We start from the raw sequence: 14,204 nt of genomic DNA, 5'->3' as shown, positions 1-14,204 counted from the left end.
CATTGGCACATTTGCGCGAAGGCGCATCGCAAGTCACTTCAGAAGGAGGGGTGAATTAATTTAGCTAAACTGCGACATGGTCAACTTCTGGAAATATTACCAACGATCCATCAGGTAATGTTTTTCCCTCTGTCTCTCTGTTTAAAATAAAACTAAGTCAACAAATTTTTTTCCTTCACATTCCATAATGCACAGCGCATCGGCCTATGGCAGCTGGATTAGTCCAAAAAGGCGCAGTACTTTTTGCGGATGGGTCTGTTTTAGTTCAGATCATGTCGGATCACCACAAACGAACCGCTCTGGAGTTCGTTTTGAAAGCATACTGAAACCACCTCTTCAAGAAGGTCTCGGTGCGCTTTTTTTGGTCTGCTTATGGTGCACACTCGAGTATGATTGCTACATTCACACCTGCCCAAACCGCACCAATAGGAAAAAAACTCTAGTGCAATTCAACCGAACTAAAAAGGCAGGTGTGAATTTGAACTATTTTCAAGTTCCTGCATACACATAAAGTATTCGTTGCTCTGTAAAGTCAAAGTCATATATCTTTTGTAAAAGTCAGTGACTAAGTCAGGCAGAGTGTTAAAGGGCACCTATGATGAAAATCAACTTTTGTAAGCTGTTTGGACAGAACTTTGTGTAGGTATAGTGTGTCCACTGTCATATTGGAGTGATATAAGCACAAGAAGTCTCTTTTTAAAGTTTCCTGACGTTAAAATAGAATCCAAATTCCAGTGATTTTGAGGCCCACCGCAACATGACATAAGAGTGTGGTTTTCCCCGCCCACCAAATTGATTGACAGGCGCCATGTTTCTAAAATAACATGTATATGCATGTCCACAGAACATTTTTTTGCAAATAAACTGGGATTAAAATGTCTGTACCAACTCTCTGGGGTTTTTATAAGTTTAAAACATTTTTAAAACAGAGCAAGTTTGTAATAAAGGCAGTAAAATCACTATTCTTAACCACTATATTCACCACAGCAGTATGGCAGTATATATATATATATATATATATATATATATATATATATATATATATATATATATATATATATATATATATATATATGTGTGTGTGTGTGTGTGTGTGTGTGTGTGTGTGTGTGTGTGTGTGTGTGTGTACTGCAAACGGCATTTGTGTGTGACTCATCATATCAGAAAAGCTTGAATAAACTCCACCACAAATACAGGAAATAAACTTACTTGGTATTTTTGAGCTGTATTTCAGCTTCATCCATGTCTGTCCCTATCACTGACTGCTGTTTATCTGATGTAGCAGGAAAAGCAGAAACGCACGTGGGAATGGTGGGCAGGAAGAAGCAGCTCATTTCATTTAAAGCCACAGGCTACAAAAACAGCTACAATGTATTCAGACACTACAGACAGGCAGATTCTGGTGGCTATAACAAATTATCTGATGGGTATTTTAAGCTGAAACTTTACAGACACATTCTGGGGACAATATAGGCTTATCTTACATTTTGAAAAAGGGGTAAAATAGGCACCCTTTAAAATGCACTGTGCTAATGAGTTTTTTTTAAATTAAAAAGTCATCATTTACTCACCCTCCAAACCTTTATTTTTTATTCTGCTAAACACACACACACACACAAAAGTTGGTGGCCAGACAGTTGATGGTAACTACTGACTTCCAAATAATTTTCCAAATGTAGAAGTCAGTGGTTACATCAACTGTTTGGTCTTCAGGAGAAAACAGACTACAGTGGAGGGTGAATAAATGATGACAGAATTTTTGGGTGAAACATGCCTTTAAGATATTTGGCTGTATTCTGTATTTTCTCCCATATAAAAGTCATCTGGGAGACTGAGGCGTTGTGTTGTCTAGCTATTGAACATTTTGTCAGTGATTTTCCAGGAAAATAGAAACAGTTCACTGAACACACACTCACCTGGGGGCACGCTGTCATAGTTTTATGGTTCTAGGGTTATCATAAAGAAACACCAAACTGACAATTAGGCTATATTTTTTTCAGCAAAACAAATGAAGGAGTTAAACTAATAAATGCAGTAAAACAAATATTTAAAAAACACAGGATGTCAAACAATTTTGTCTGTCATAATGAAGGTAATATGATACCTAAAAAAATATGATATACAAAAATAAAAATGTCAACTTACAGTGCTCATCATAATTGAGTTCACCCCATTTTGAAAATGAATATTTTACATATATATATATATATATATATATATATATATATATATATATATATATATATATATATATATATATATATATATATATATCTCAGTAAATAGAGGTGATTTGGTGCATTTAAACAAAACCGATTTATTAAACAGATTAAACTTTTAAAATAATATTTCAGTCACCAGACATATCTAGAAATTTAAAGATTTTTAACTTTTTTTTTTTTTTTTTTTTTTTTGCTTCTCTTGATTTTTCCTTTTTTTTTTTTTTTAAATGAATGTATTTAATATTTTTCTATAACATAAATTTGGGTGTGCTAGTTTTTGGACCGTTATTGTAAGTTATTTTGTTAGAAAAGCTCCAGATTTGGCTTCAGCACTTACCAATCTAATGTATATGCACAAATATAATATTGTATAGCATCCTATTTAAAATATGAATTTAAAAGAAAGATTTGTGAGTGGTGTACTTATATATGCTGAGCACTGTATATGAACTATTTGAAGAGTTCAAGATGTATAATCTATTTTACTACATTAGCAAACATATCACATTTGAATATTAGCATGGAGAGCAGACATGCTAAAAAATCCAGTGTGAGAATTAGTTTTGAATGCTTATCATACTATACATATAGGCCAGTATCAAAATGTTTGATTTAAATGATAGATTCAAGTCTGTTGTATAAACTTAATAACACAATCTGTAGTATAGCCCCCTGATAATCGCTCCTTGATCAGAGACCTTGAGAATAATGTGGAGATTAATTAACGCTAATAAGAGCTCTCGCTCCAGCGGCGGAGTGAAAAACACCCGGGACTGAATCCAGCATTAAACATCCGCAGTGGGAACACACTCAACACACCGCCAAACACTCCCACACACACCCCAACACAGACTTACAGAACAAGACACATGAAGACCCCCGTAATAAGTCACTCCGAGAACTTGCGAAATCATGGTGAAGCGGGGAAAGCGCGTGGCAGTGACAGCATATGACAAAATAAAGACACCCAGCCTCACCTCATGAAGAAATCCCAGACCCAGATATCGGTGTCCTCCCTTCAAACACGCTTCCAGAAAGCACACATGTCCGTCATTGTATGTACGTCCACACTCCGGGCTCAGTTTCGGTGTGTGTGTGTGTGTGATGTATTGCGCGTTCATGCACCTGTCCCGCTGCAGTGAGGCTGCTCTGCTGTGCTCTCGCGTGATGAAGCTGTCCCGCAACCGGCGTCACTTTCTCCGCCTGGATTTAACTTACGAAACCTGCTGAGCTACAATACCATGAAGTGGATTTGAATATATAAGCGACCTGCGTTGAAGAGTAAGCTGATAAACACACGCACAAGTGCACACACGCTGCACGAAATAACGGAGAAAGCGGCGCACACACTGATTATGGTGCTCAGTAAGAAAGACTTAAGAATTCACGAGATGTTAGTGGTTTTGTGAACAGCTCCTCCTCACCTCGATTTGCCCTCTGTGTCACATTAAATCACGGTCTCTCTCTCTCTCTTAACAGATTTACATGGAGCCCACAGAACTAAATGAGGGCATGGGATGGGCTGTGTGTGTGTGTGTGTGAGTGTGTGTGTGTGTGTGTGTGAGAGAGAGAGAGAGAGAGAGAGAGAGAGAGAGAGAGAGAGAGAGAGAGAGAGAGAGAGAGAGAGAGAGAGAGAGAGAGAGAGAGAGGGAGAGAGAGAGAGGGGGGAAGTGGCAGAAAAGATAAATGATCCCATATGAGAATGGGAATGAGAGAGGATGAGTAAAATTCACATATAAAATATGAAGGGACTGTGAGAATAGGATGAATTACATGTGATCAGTATAACTATTATAAATATAGACTATTTTTACACATGCAATAGACATAATTCATGTTGTGATTTATATATAACAGGCCTGTAGCCAGGGGCGTTCGGGGTGGTTCGAAAGACCTACCCCCCTGCTGAAAAAGTCTAGAATTTGGCCCTTATACGAGCTAATTTTTGACAGTATGCCATCATAAATTGTGAAAATAACAATAGAAGAAGGCTTTAAGACTAGTTTAATTATTATTTAAATTGACAAATTCTAGCTGAGGAATGAGCTGGCCAGTGTGTTATTTGCCTATAGGCTACAACTTTTAATTCAAAACAAGTTTTAACAGATTCCTAGTAGTTTTTTTGTTTGTTTTATTCATTCATTAATTCATTCTCTTTTCGGCTTAGTCCCATTGTTAATGTGGGGTCACCACAGCGGAATGAACCGCTAATTTATCCAGCACATGTTTTACGCAGAGGATGCCCTTCCAGCTGCAACCCATATCTGGGAAACATCTATACACACTTATTCACACTCATACACTATGGACAATTTAGTTTACCCAATTCACCTGTACCGCATGTCTTTGGACTGTGGGGGAAACCGGAGCACCTGGAGAAAACCCACGCAAACGCGGAGAGAACATGCAAACTCCACACAGAAACGCCAACTGACCCAGCCGAGGCTTGAACCAACAACCTTCTTGCTGTGAGGCGACAGAACTATCCTACTGCGCCACCACGTTGCCTTGTTTGTTTTATGTTGGATGATAATAAATTAGCATTTAAAAAAAAGTATATTTTCATATTTCTAAAACTCTAATCTCATTACATTACCTATAAAACTGTAAGAGCTTATGGTTTAAATGCACATTTGCAAACATAAAATAGTATGGTAAGCACTTCAATTTATCAAACATTTTAGTAGTAAAAGTGTAGTAATGATAACCATCCGGCAAGCAAAAATTAGTGCTTAAAATGTCAGTAAAATGCAGTATTTGAACCTCATAATTTTATAGAAAATGAGCCGAAAAACTGCCAAAATGTCCACTTTTTGAGACAAAAAGAACCACCCCATTTTAAGAGGCTGGCTACAGGCCTGTAAAAATATATGTAATTAGTAGTATATGTAATATACTGTGGAAAAGAAAAATACTATAGTAATTTAAAGTTAATAAATACACTGTACAAAATATGCTTCAGTATTTTGTGATTTACAGGTTTTTTCTGTTTATTTACGATTGTGAATTGCATTATGGAAGTTTTATCTCTGCTCTTTTATCTGTCCACTTTTGATGTTGAAAATTCAACTCTGCAGGTGATTTATTCGCAATTTAGTAGTTTGAGACAAAATATTGTTTAAGAAATAATATAAAGAGAACTAAGTTTGTAAAATAACAGTTCAATTCATCTTTATTTCTATAGCGCTTTTAATATGTAGATTGTGTCAAAGCAGCTTCACATAGAAGTTCTAGCAAACTGAAACTGTGTCAGTCCAGTTTTCAGAGTTGAAGTTCAGTTCAGTTCAGTGTGGTTTAATTTTCACTGCTGAAAGTCCAAATACTGAAGAGCAAATCCATCCATGCGCAGCTCCACAAGTCCCAAACCATGCAAGAAAGTGGCGAGGAACAAAACTTTACCGATTTACGAAAATGAAGAAGAAAAAAAACCTTGAGAGAAACCAGGCTCAGTTGGGTATGACTATTTATAGGCACTGGTGGAAATTACGTTGTTATTTAGTTGATTTTAGGTTGTGTTGGTAAGTGACCAAAATCCAACATCGAGCCAACATCTTAAACCAGTGTTTCCCAACCCTGTTCCTGGAGGCACACCAACAGTACATATTTTGGATGTCTCCCTTTTCTGACCCATTAACTTCAGGTGTTGGAGTCTCTTCTGATGTTATGATAAGTTGATTCAGGTGTGTTTGATTAGGGAGAGGTTGAAAATGTGTACTGTTGGTGTGCCTTCAGGAACAGGGTTGGGAAACACTGTCTTAAACCAACGTCATATTGACGTCAAATACTGACATTTATTTGTCAGGTATGGCAACCAAATAGACGTCATAGTGGTAACGTCCACACAACATCAAGCTGTAACATCATTAGACGTTGATATTTAGTTGATTTTAGGTTGGGCGTTGGACATTGACGTAGGCCTGACATTGGGTTTTGATGTCAACCCGATTTTTAACCCCAAACAAAATGCAACGTCCTCATGACGATGTGGTAAAGCGTCAATCTGATGTCATGTTGACGTCTTATGCCTGCTGGGTGTTTAAAGCCATTTTGGTCATCACACAGTAAACATCCGTCATCTTCTCTTCAGTGACATGCATCTAAACAGTCTCTGGGTCAATGCGTGTAAAGATTTTGGACACCTTGGACACTTTTAATGCTTCCAAACAGTTTGCTGCAATTATAAATCATCCATGTCTTGAGGTAGTTCATTATGATGCGATTTACCTTCTGTGTGTGATTTGATTGGACGGGAATCACAGGACTGAAGTAGTGACTGCAGGTTGAAGGAAAGTGGAGTAAAAGTACCAATACTGCACTAAAAATGTACTCAAGGGAAAGTAAAAGTACAATTTTTTTTTAAAACTAGTTAGTAAATTACAATTCCTGGGAAAAACTACTCAATTACAGTAATTTAAGTATTTGTAGTTTGTTACTTTACACCACTGGGTATAGGTGAATTGAATAAGCTAAATTGGCCATAGTGAGTGTGTATGGATATTTTTCCATACTGGGTTGCAGGAAGGGCATCCATTGTGTAAAACATATGGATAAATTGGCAGTTCATTCCGCAGTGGCGACCCTTTATGTATAAAGGGACTAAGCTGAAGGAAAATGAATGAATGAATGTTACATTTCAGATATTTTAAAGGGTTTAAGAGATGCAGAGAGATGGAAGAATGATTGCTTGAAACCTTCATTGAAACATGGTGGAGGCTCTGGCCTGGTTTGAGGCTGCATTTCTGCCAGTGTGTTGGCGATAATGATGGGATTTTATGAAAAGCACAGAGAGGTTTTATCCATCATCATGCCATTCCTTCTGAAAAGCAGCTTATTAGTAAAGCTTCTATTTTTCAGCATGATAACAATCCACAAGCACAATGCTAATGCAATGAGATCACATTAAAAATAACCAAACATGACTATTGTCGAGTGCAGATTTCTGGGACAAAAAAGAAAAAAAAAAAAGAGCCAAAATCTGAAGAACTCTGTGATGTGCTGAAAGACGCCTTGTATTAAATTTTACATTACTTCCAAAAACTCCAGGATAGTCTCCCCAAAAGGGTTCAAGATGTGCCTTGTAAAAGTATTTGAACCAGGTTTCATGTTGAAGATTTATAGTTTATGACTGTACAACTTTGCAAATGTAAGAAACAAATAAATTCATTGAAAACTGGACCACAAAACCAAATCACCTTTTTTCTCACTCCTAATTTTTACAAAAAATTTATTGTATTTGTTGTATATTTACATTCCTCGTGTAGTGTCTATGTCTGTACATTGAAAATAAAGCTCAATGTAAACATAAATACATTTGACATGTAAACATGTTGAAATTAAGGTTTGAACAATGTTACATCTGGAAGCTGAATAAATATGCTTCCATTGATGTATGGTTTGTTAGGATTGAACAATGTTTGACCGAGATACACCTGTTTAAGTGATGTTTTCTGAACAAATTTCAGAAAAAGTACACAAAGAAATGATGTCTGCAAAATTGTTGCAAACTATTTATATGTGTTAAATTTAAACAAATAAATTATATTTAGTAATGTTTAAATTTGTTTAAATTCAACCGAAATAAATTGTTTACAACCACTTAACTTGTAGTAAATCCAAGGAATCATCTTTGAATTGTTTTTCTTTCAGTGAACGATCAGTTTTGACTAGGCTAATTCATCAACAATCATTCTACGATCCAAACCCCTAAAACTAGTCAAGCACGTCCCACCTAAGGTATGAGTATGATTTTTTTATTTACGGTTTTTACAACAACAGTATCTCCAGCAGAAAAGATCTCCAAAGATGCCATTTTGAATTAATTTATTTATATCTGTGTTTTTGAAACTAATAAAGACAGCTGAAATCAAAAATTCATTTGAATAATTTAGCCTAACATGTTTACTGCTTTATTTAAAATATTTCTTAAAGAAAATATATTGTGTTCAAAGAGATAAAAAGTTTTTATTTTTTACCCCAAACATTTAAAAAGAATATATTTTAGAGCAGTAATCACAATACCGTGAAACTGTGATATTTTTTTCAAAGGTTATCATACCGTCAGAATCTTATACCATCCCATGCCTAATAATAACTGTTCATTAGTAGTTATAAAGTATGATCTTATTCTGCATCCATAATTCTACCCATAACCTGAACCCAACTTCTGTCAAACTAACTATTAACAAACAGCTAATTAGTAATACATTAAGCTGTAGTGTTAGTTAATGGTTTGTTGATACCATGAATTGTGACCTAAACTATACTCACACTTTTACACCCAATACCTACCCGTACATAAATCATAAAAGAAGAGGGGGAGCATTCTGGTGCTGGGCTAGACACTGTGCTCGGACCCCAATCACTCTCTCTATCCTGATAATGGGAATAACACAAGTTAGGGTGTCTTTCCGAGCTCAGAGCCCACTCCCTGGACAGCACGGTAAATACGCATATTCTATTCAGTCAAATATCTGTGAGGGTGAACTTGTGAAATGTCTAGAATCTGGGGGTTCTGCCACTCTGCTCGGTAGAAATGTACATTATATCAAGCTCTGTTGGATGGGAATGCTTAATCTATCTATCCGTCCGTCCATCCATCTATCTGCTTATCTATCAGCTTATCTGTCTGCCTATCTATCTATCCATCCATCCATCCATCCATCCATCTGCTTATCTGTCTATCTATCTCTCTGCTTATCTATCTCTCTGCTTATCTATCTCTCTGCTTATCTATCTCTCTGCTTATCTATCTATCTATCTATCTATCTATCTATCTATCTATCTATCTATCTATCTATCTATCTATCTATCTATCTCTCTGCTTATCTATCTATCTCTCTGCTTATCTATCTATCTGCTTATCTATCTATCTATCTATCTATCTATCTATCTATCTATCTATCTATCTATCTATCTATCTATCTATCTATCTATCTATCTATCTATCTATCTATCTATCTATCTATCTATCTATCTCTCTGCTTATCTATCTATCTATCTCTCTGCTTATCTATCTATCTATCTATCTATCTATATATCTATCTATCTATCTATCTATCTATCTATCTATCTATCTATCTATCTATCTATCTATCTATCTATCTATCTATCTATCTATCTATCTATCTATCTATCTATCTGTCTGCCTATGTAACTGTCTGTCTGTCTGTCCGTCTGTCTGCGTCCGTGCGTCTGCCTATCTAGCTATCTGTCTGTCTGTCTATCTATCTAACACAAAGATATATGGCAACTACAAAGGTCAAAATCCTATATAGTGTAATTGTATATATATGATATGATGCATAGTGTAAGACAGACAGCAAGAGTTTCAGTCTGAATCCATACAACAATGTGATTAAATGGTATAACAGGGTGTTGAACTGATTTATACACACCCAAAGTAACAGCATGTAAACCTTTGGTGCATAGTTGTGTAGAGTCCTTGCAGTGCAAAGAAATACTGTGCAACTGGGAAACAGTACAATTGCCTTTCGGAATTTGTGAAGCCTTTCTGCTCACAGTGTGGCACAACGCCAGCACGCTGCAGAGGAGACACACACAGGACAGCTTCACGATTGTCTTTACAAATTAAAAACTTACCTCAGCATTTCAGTCACTGTAAAACATCAGCTTTCACTCCATCACACACACATGCAGTTTGTCTGATGCGGTAGCGTTATAGGTGAATTACGTATTAAAGAAAACAATTAGAGTTAGTGGCTATCATTCTTATGAAGTGATCATTATACAACATGTCATCCACTCTGATAATACAAAACAAGACAGATGCTATGCCAAATTTGGGACATGCTTTCATGCCGTCTACACACACGTGCACACACACCATCTGTCCAGGGATGACAGGAACACAATTCATTCTCTGCACGAGCAAATTTGACCACTATACATGAAGAATGGAGTTCAACGATTGGATGCCATTTACAAAGACAAAACAAGGGTGGGTATTTATAATCCACATTAAAATATGTAATTAACACCCTAACATTTGTAAGGTATTAGCATTGACCTTTCCTCATTTTACTTGAAGTACTCAAAAATAGCTTTATAGAAAAACCCTGTAAAGTAGTACACAATACTAGGACACCTAAGCTACAGATATAATGTAGTGTATGTGTCAATAATAAATGTAAACTTTTGGTTACATCATGTATTTACAACGCTGACATTTGTTTTAAAGATAGACTGAGTAATGTCCCAGTGCAGACTTTTGTGCAAAGAGTGTATGCCATAATTCTTCAAAGTCAGGTTTTGGAATAACATCAAGATGAGCATGATTAATGCTAGTATATAGAGTATATTATGAAGTTCATTGGAGATCATAATTAGAAAAAAAATCAACAATTTTCTGAACATCAATGCCACATCTTAGTTCTGTTCTAAGTGATTTTAAGTGATATGTTCTATCAGGAATTGCATTATGAACATATACAGTTAGGTCCATAAATATTTGGACATCGACACATTCTAACATACACCAACACCAGCCATCATCAGGCTGAAAAAACAAAACAAACCCATCAGAGAGATAGCAAAAACATTAGGCGTGGCCAAAACAACTGTTTGGAACATTCTTAAAAAGAAAGAAACACACCAGTGAGCTCAGCAACACCAAAAGACCACGAAAAACTACTGTGGTGGATGACCAAAGAATTCTTTCCCTGGTGAAGAATACACCCTTCACAACAGTTGACTATGCATGCCTTATCTGATAATAATGTCAGCTTATGTGCACAGAGATGTTTGCAGAAAGAGGAAGTATGTTTGGATGCGGGTGCCACAGGACTGCAGAATGATTGACAAGTGACGAATTCCATCAAAACTCCACCTTTTAATATCAGCTGTGTATAAATACTGGAGTCAGGAAAATTCAGAGTTGTTGCGAACCGCCCGATTGTAATTTTTGCATTGTATTGGTGTAATATAGGGGACAGGCGTAACCAAGAGCTCTGTTTATCCAATCAATCGTTTGTATCTATTAAATTACTAATACTTTAGCATTAAACTAAATCCTCTCCTGACATTTTTATTGAATATGCATGGAATTGACTAAATATTCCAACAATACCTCCTAGTTATTGGTAAGCTGGTACCATGGTGGCAATTCCCTTAATTATTGACAGACCCTATTTAACTAGCGAGCCTAATGTTACAGTTTTCGCTGGCTTTGCAAGACAGTGATCTGTTCTAAAGTGACTGAAACCCTCCAACAGCAGGTGGACCAGATGAAGGCCAAAGGGATGAACCTTTCAACCATAGCAAGAGAAGTTGGTCTTTCCAAATTGGTGATTTTTACAATATTGTATCTTCAAGTCCTCTCAAATGTCAGCCAATCATGAAAGGCAAATATGCACAAGCGCATAGCATAATTTGAGAAGCTCGATCAATTCAAGAAATAAACTACGTTCAACTGAGAATCTATATCTTGGCATACAATGCTACGACTTTGAGATATTTTGGACTGAAAGCCCCCTGCAGCGACCAAACCTTCATCAGCAGAAAGAATCAAAAAGCTGGACTAACCTTTGCTAAGGAGAATGTTGTGTGAATAGAGAACAGGTCCAAAGTTCCCTTCAGTGATGAGACTAATGATGTCCTGTAAGAGACTAATGATGTCCTGTGAAAGACTAGTGATGTCCTGTAAGAGACTCGATACATCCTGTAAGAGACTACTGATGTCCTGTAAGAGTCTAGTGATGTCTGTAAAAGATTAGTGATGTCCTGTGAGGGACTAGTTATGTCTGTGAGACACTAGTGATAAGAATAATAATGTCTGTGAGAAACTATGCCTTTAAGCACCACAAAAAAGGTAAATAATTCAGGCCTTTTTGATAATAACAATTTTATACATTTGCATAACGGTTTGGCCTAAATGTCAAGCTTTAAAAAACAGAGTGGCCTCTTTGTAATGACATTTAAGGTCACGTGTAAGGTGAAAGGACAGCTGAAAATAAATGTCAGCACTTAGTGGATAGAGTAACGTTTTCTGGTTATTAGCTCCATAACTGAAGTGCTGAACTCTTGTGGCCAAGCTACAAAACAGCAGTACAAACCACTCAAATTAAAAAAAATAAGATGTAATTTTCTATTTTACCAGTTTAATCACAGATAACATTCAAATGTTCATATTCCCCCAAATTAAAAAAGCTGTAGTGTTGTGGTGCTTTCAACATTGCTTTGCTTGATAGAACTGAACAACATAGCAACACAGATTGGTGAGTTTTGGGGTGGGACTACCTGTTTTTAAAGCCAATAGCTGATGGACAGTTTGGGAAAAATTATAAAATGTTTATTGTTATTTTGCTAGTCGTCCCTGATAGCTATTCTTCATATATTAAATATTGTACAAGTACAGTTTAGGGTATTGATTGATAAAGAAATACTTATGACAAACATATTTAACATGTACAAAATGTCTCTTTTGTTTATTCAGTATTTGAACATAGCTATTCCATGATTTCAAATGTCAACAACATTCTTAAATATATAAAAATATCTCGATATTTTCAATAAAAGTACATTAGGCCATGTTGAAATGTTACAATATCAATCTCACTTCTCAAAATCCTGTAAAGAATCAGATGAGCGATCATCTACAGATATGGGGACATCAAATCTCTGAGCATCTGAAAGCAAGAAAAAGATAAGGATCACTTTAGGTCAAAATCACCCTTTATTAACAAAAAATAAACATGAAAAATAAGTATATACGCGAACAGTAGGTATATACAGGAGGAATAAATATAAACGTCAGTTTTTGCTTATTCAATTTTAACAAAATCTAATTGCTAAAAATGTCAACTGATTTACCAAATTACTTTAACAATTGTTTACTAAAAATTAAAATGGCTTTCTTTTCTCTGAGGAACATAAAAGATGTCAGTGTGCTGCTGTTTTTTTCCAGTACAACGAAAGTCAATATAGTGCAGCAATCTGGTTTCAGGAAGTAAAAACACCATTCATTTTCTCCAAAGGGAAATTGATTTTGAAGATGAACAAAGACTGTTGTGAAGGTTTAGGGATTACAAACTGTGAGCTACAAGGTTGTTAATCGATTCCATCTTCTTTTGTTAATGCTACCCATTCAAATAATTTCTACTTATTTTTTTAATAATTGTGTTTAATAGTGTAAGGTTTGAGGTAAAAATACCCATGATGCTGTAGAGAAAATGCCACCTATCTGCAACAAAAAAAGGCTTCTAAATTGCTTACAATAGCTTTGCCTAGTCCCATAAGACACTGCAATTTACATAACTGAATTGACCTCTTTTGATCTTTCAAATACTTTAATTATTTTATATGCATATCATTTCTTTTTTGTGTTTTACTTTTATTGGATAAAGTATTTATGTATGTATGTATGTATCTGTGTGTGAGTGTGTGTATGTGTGTGTGTGTTCTGCAATAAACCTAAAATGTATTATTTTTATAGACATGATCTACAGGACATGATAAAAGCTGATAATTCAACTGTCATTCCCAGTGCTTTAAAAAGGATTGTAGTTCTTCCCCTTACCAAAGCAATGAAATACAGTTTTATACCTTTATCAGATTTAGCACTAGATTAAACCTTTCAGTTTGTAGAATTATTGGTGTAATTACCAGGCTCTTTTAACTGAAGGAACTTGAGATGATTTTTGTTCTAGAAAAGCCATTTGAAGGAACTAAATTAGATTCCAGCGCCACAGGAACCACAGTGACACCAGGGTATGCTGATTAGACGAATAAATGGCATTAAAAACAGCAAGAGAATTTTAAAGTGTTATAAGACATACACAATAGTTAATGTGGGAATGTAACCTGGAAAAAGGCCCAAAGGGAAAATTATTTCTCATGGAACTGGGCCTGGTTGCCATAGTTCTTATGACTGAGTTCCTATAACTTTGCAGTGGGAAAGTTTCTTGTCTTTTTGTATAGCTTTGTATAGTTTTTTTGGCTATAAAACAACATTTCTAATCTTGTGAT

The 14,204-nt window shown here is 35.8% G+C and overlaps 2 protein-coding genes across 3 annotated transcripts in view; both read right to left on the bottom strand.

Annotated features, from left to right (window-relative positions):
* glrba (glycine receptor, beta a) overlaps window positions 1–3,691 on the bottom strand; it is a 54,603-nt gene extending 50,912 nt beyond the window's left edge. For both annotated transcript variants that reach the window (XM_056460205.1, XM_056460213.1), the window contains exon 1: window positions 3,200–3,691. In XM_056460205.1, the coding sequence (XP_056316180.1) occupies window positions 3,200–3,204 (5 nt within the window). In that variant the 5' untranslated portion in view covers window positions 3,205–3,691. The remainder of the gene's footprint in view (window positions 1–3,199) is intronic.
* An 8,945-nt stretch (window positions 3,692–12,636) lies between these two features.
* wdr19 (WD repeat domain 19) overlaps window positions 12,637–14,204 on the bottom strand; it is a 52,732-nt gene continuing 51,164 nt past the window's right edge. The window contains 1 exon segment of the mRNA XM_056460195.1: window positions 12,637–12,865. The gene's annotated coding sequence lies outside the window, so the exon portion shown is untranslated.

This window comes from Danio aesculapii, chromosome 1, assembly GCF_903798145.1.
Source record: "Danio aesculapii chromosome 1, fDanAes4.1, whole genome shotgun sequence".
NCBI lineage: Eukaryota > Metazoa > Chordata > Actinopteri > Cypriniformes > Danionidae > Danio > Danio aesculapii.
This window is presented reverse-complemented; position numbering and strand designations above follow the sequence as displayed.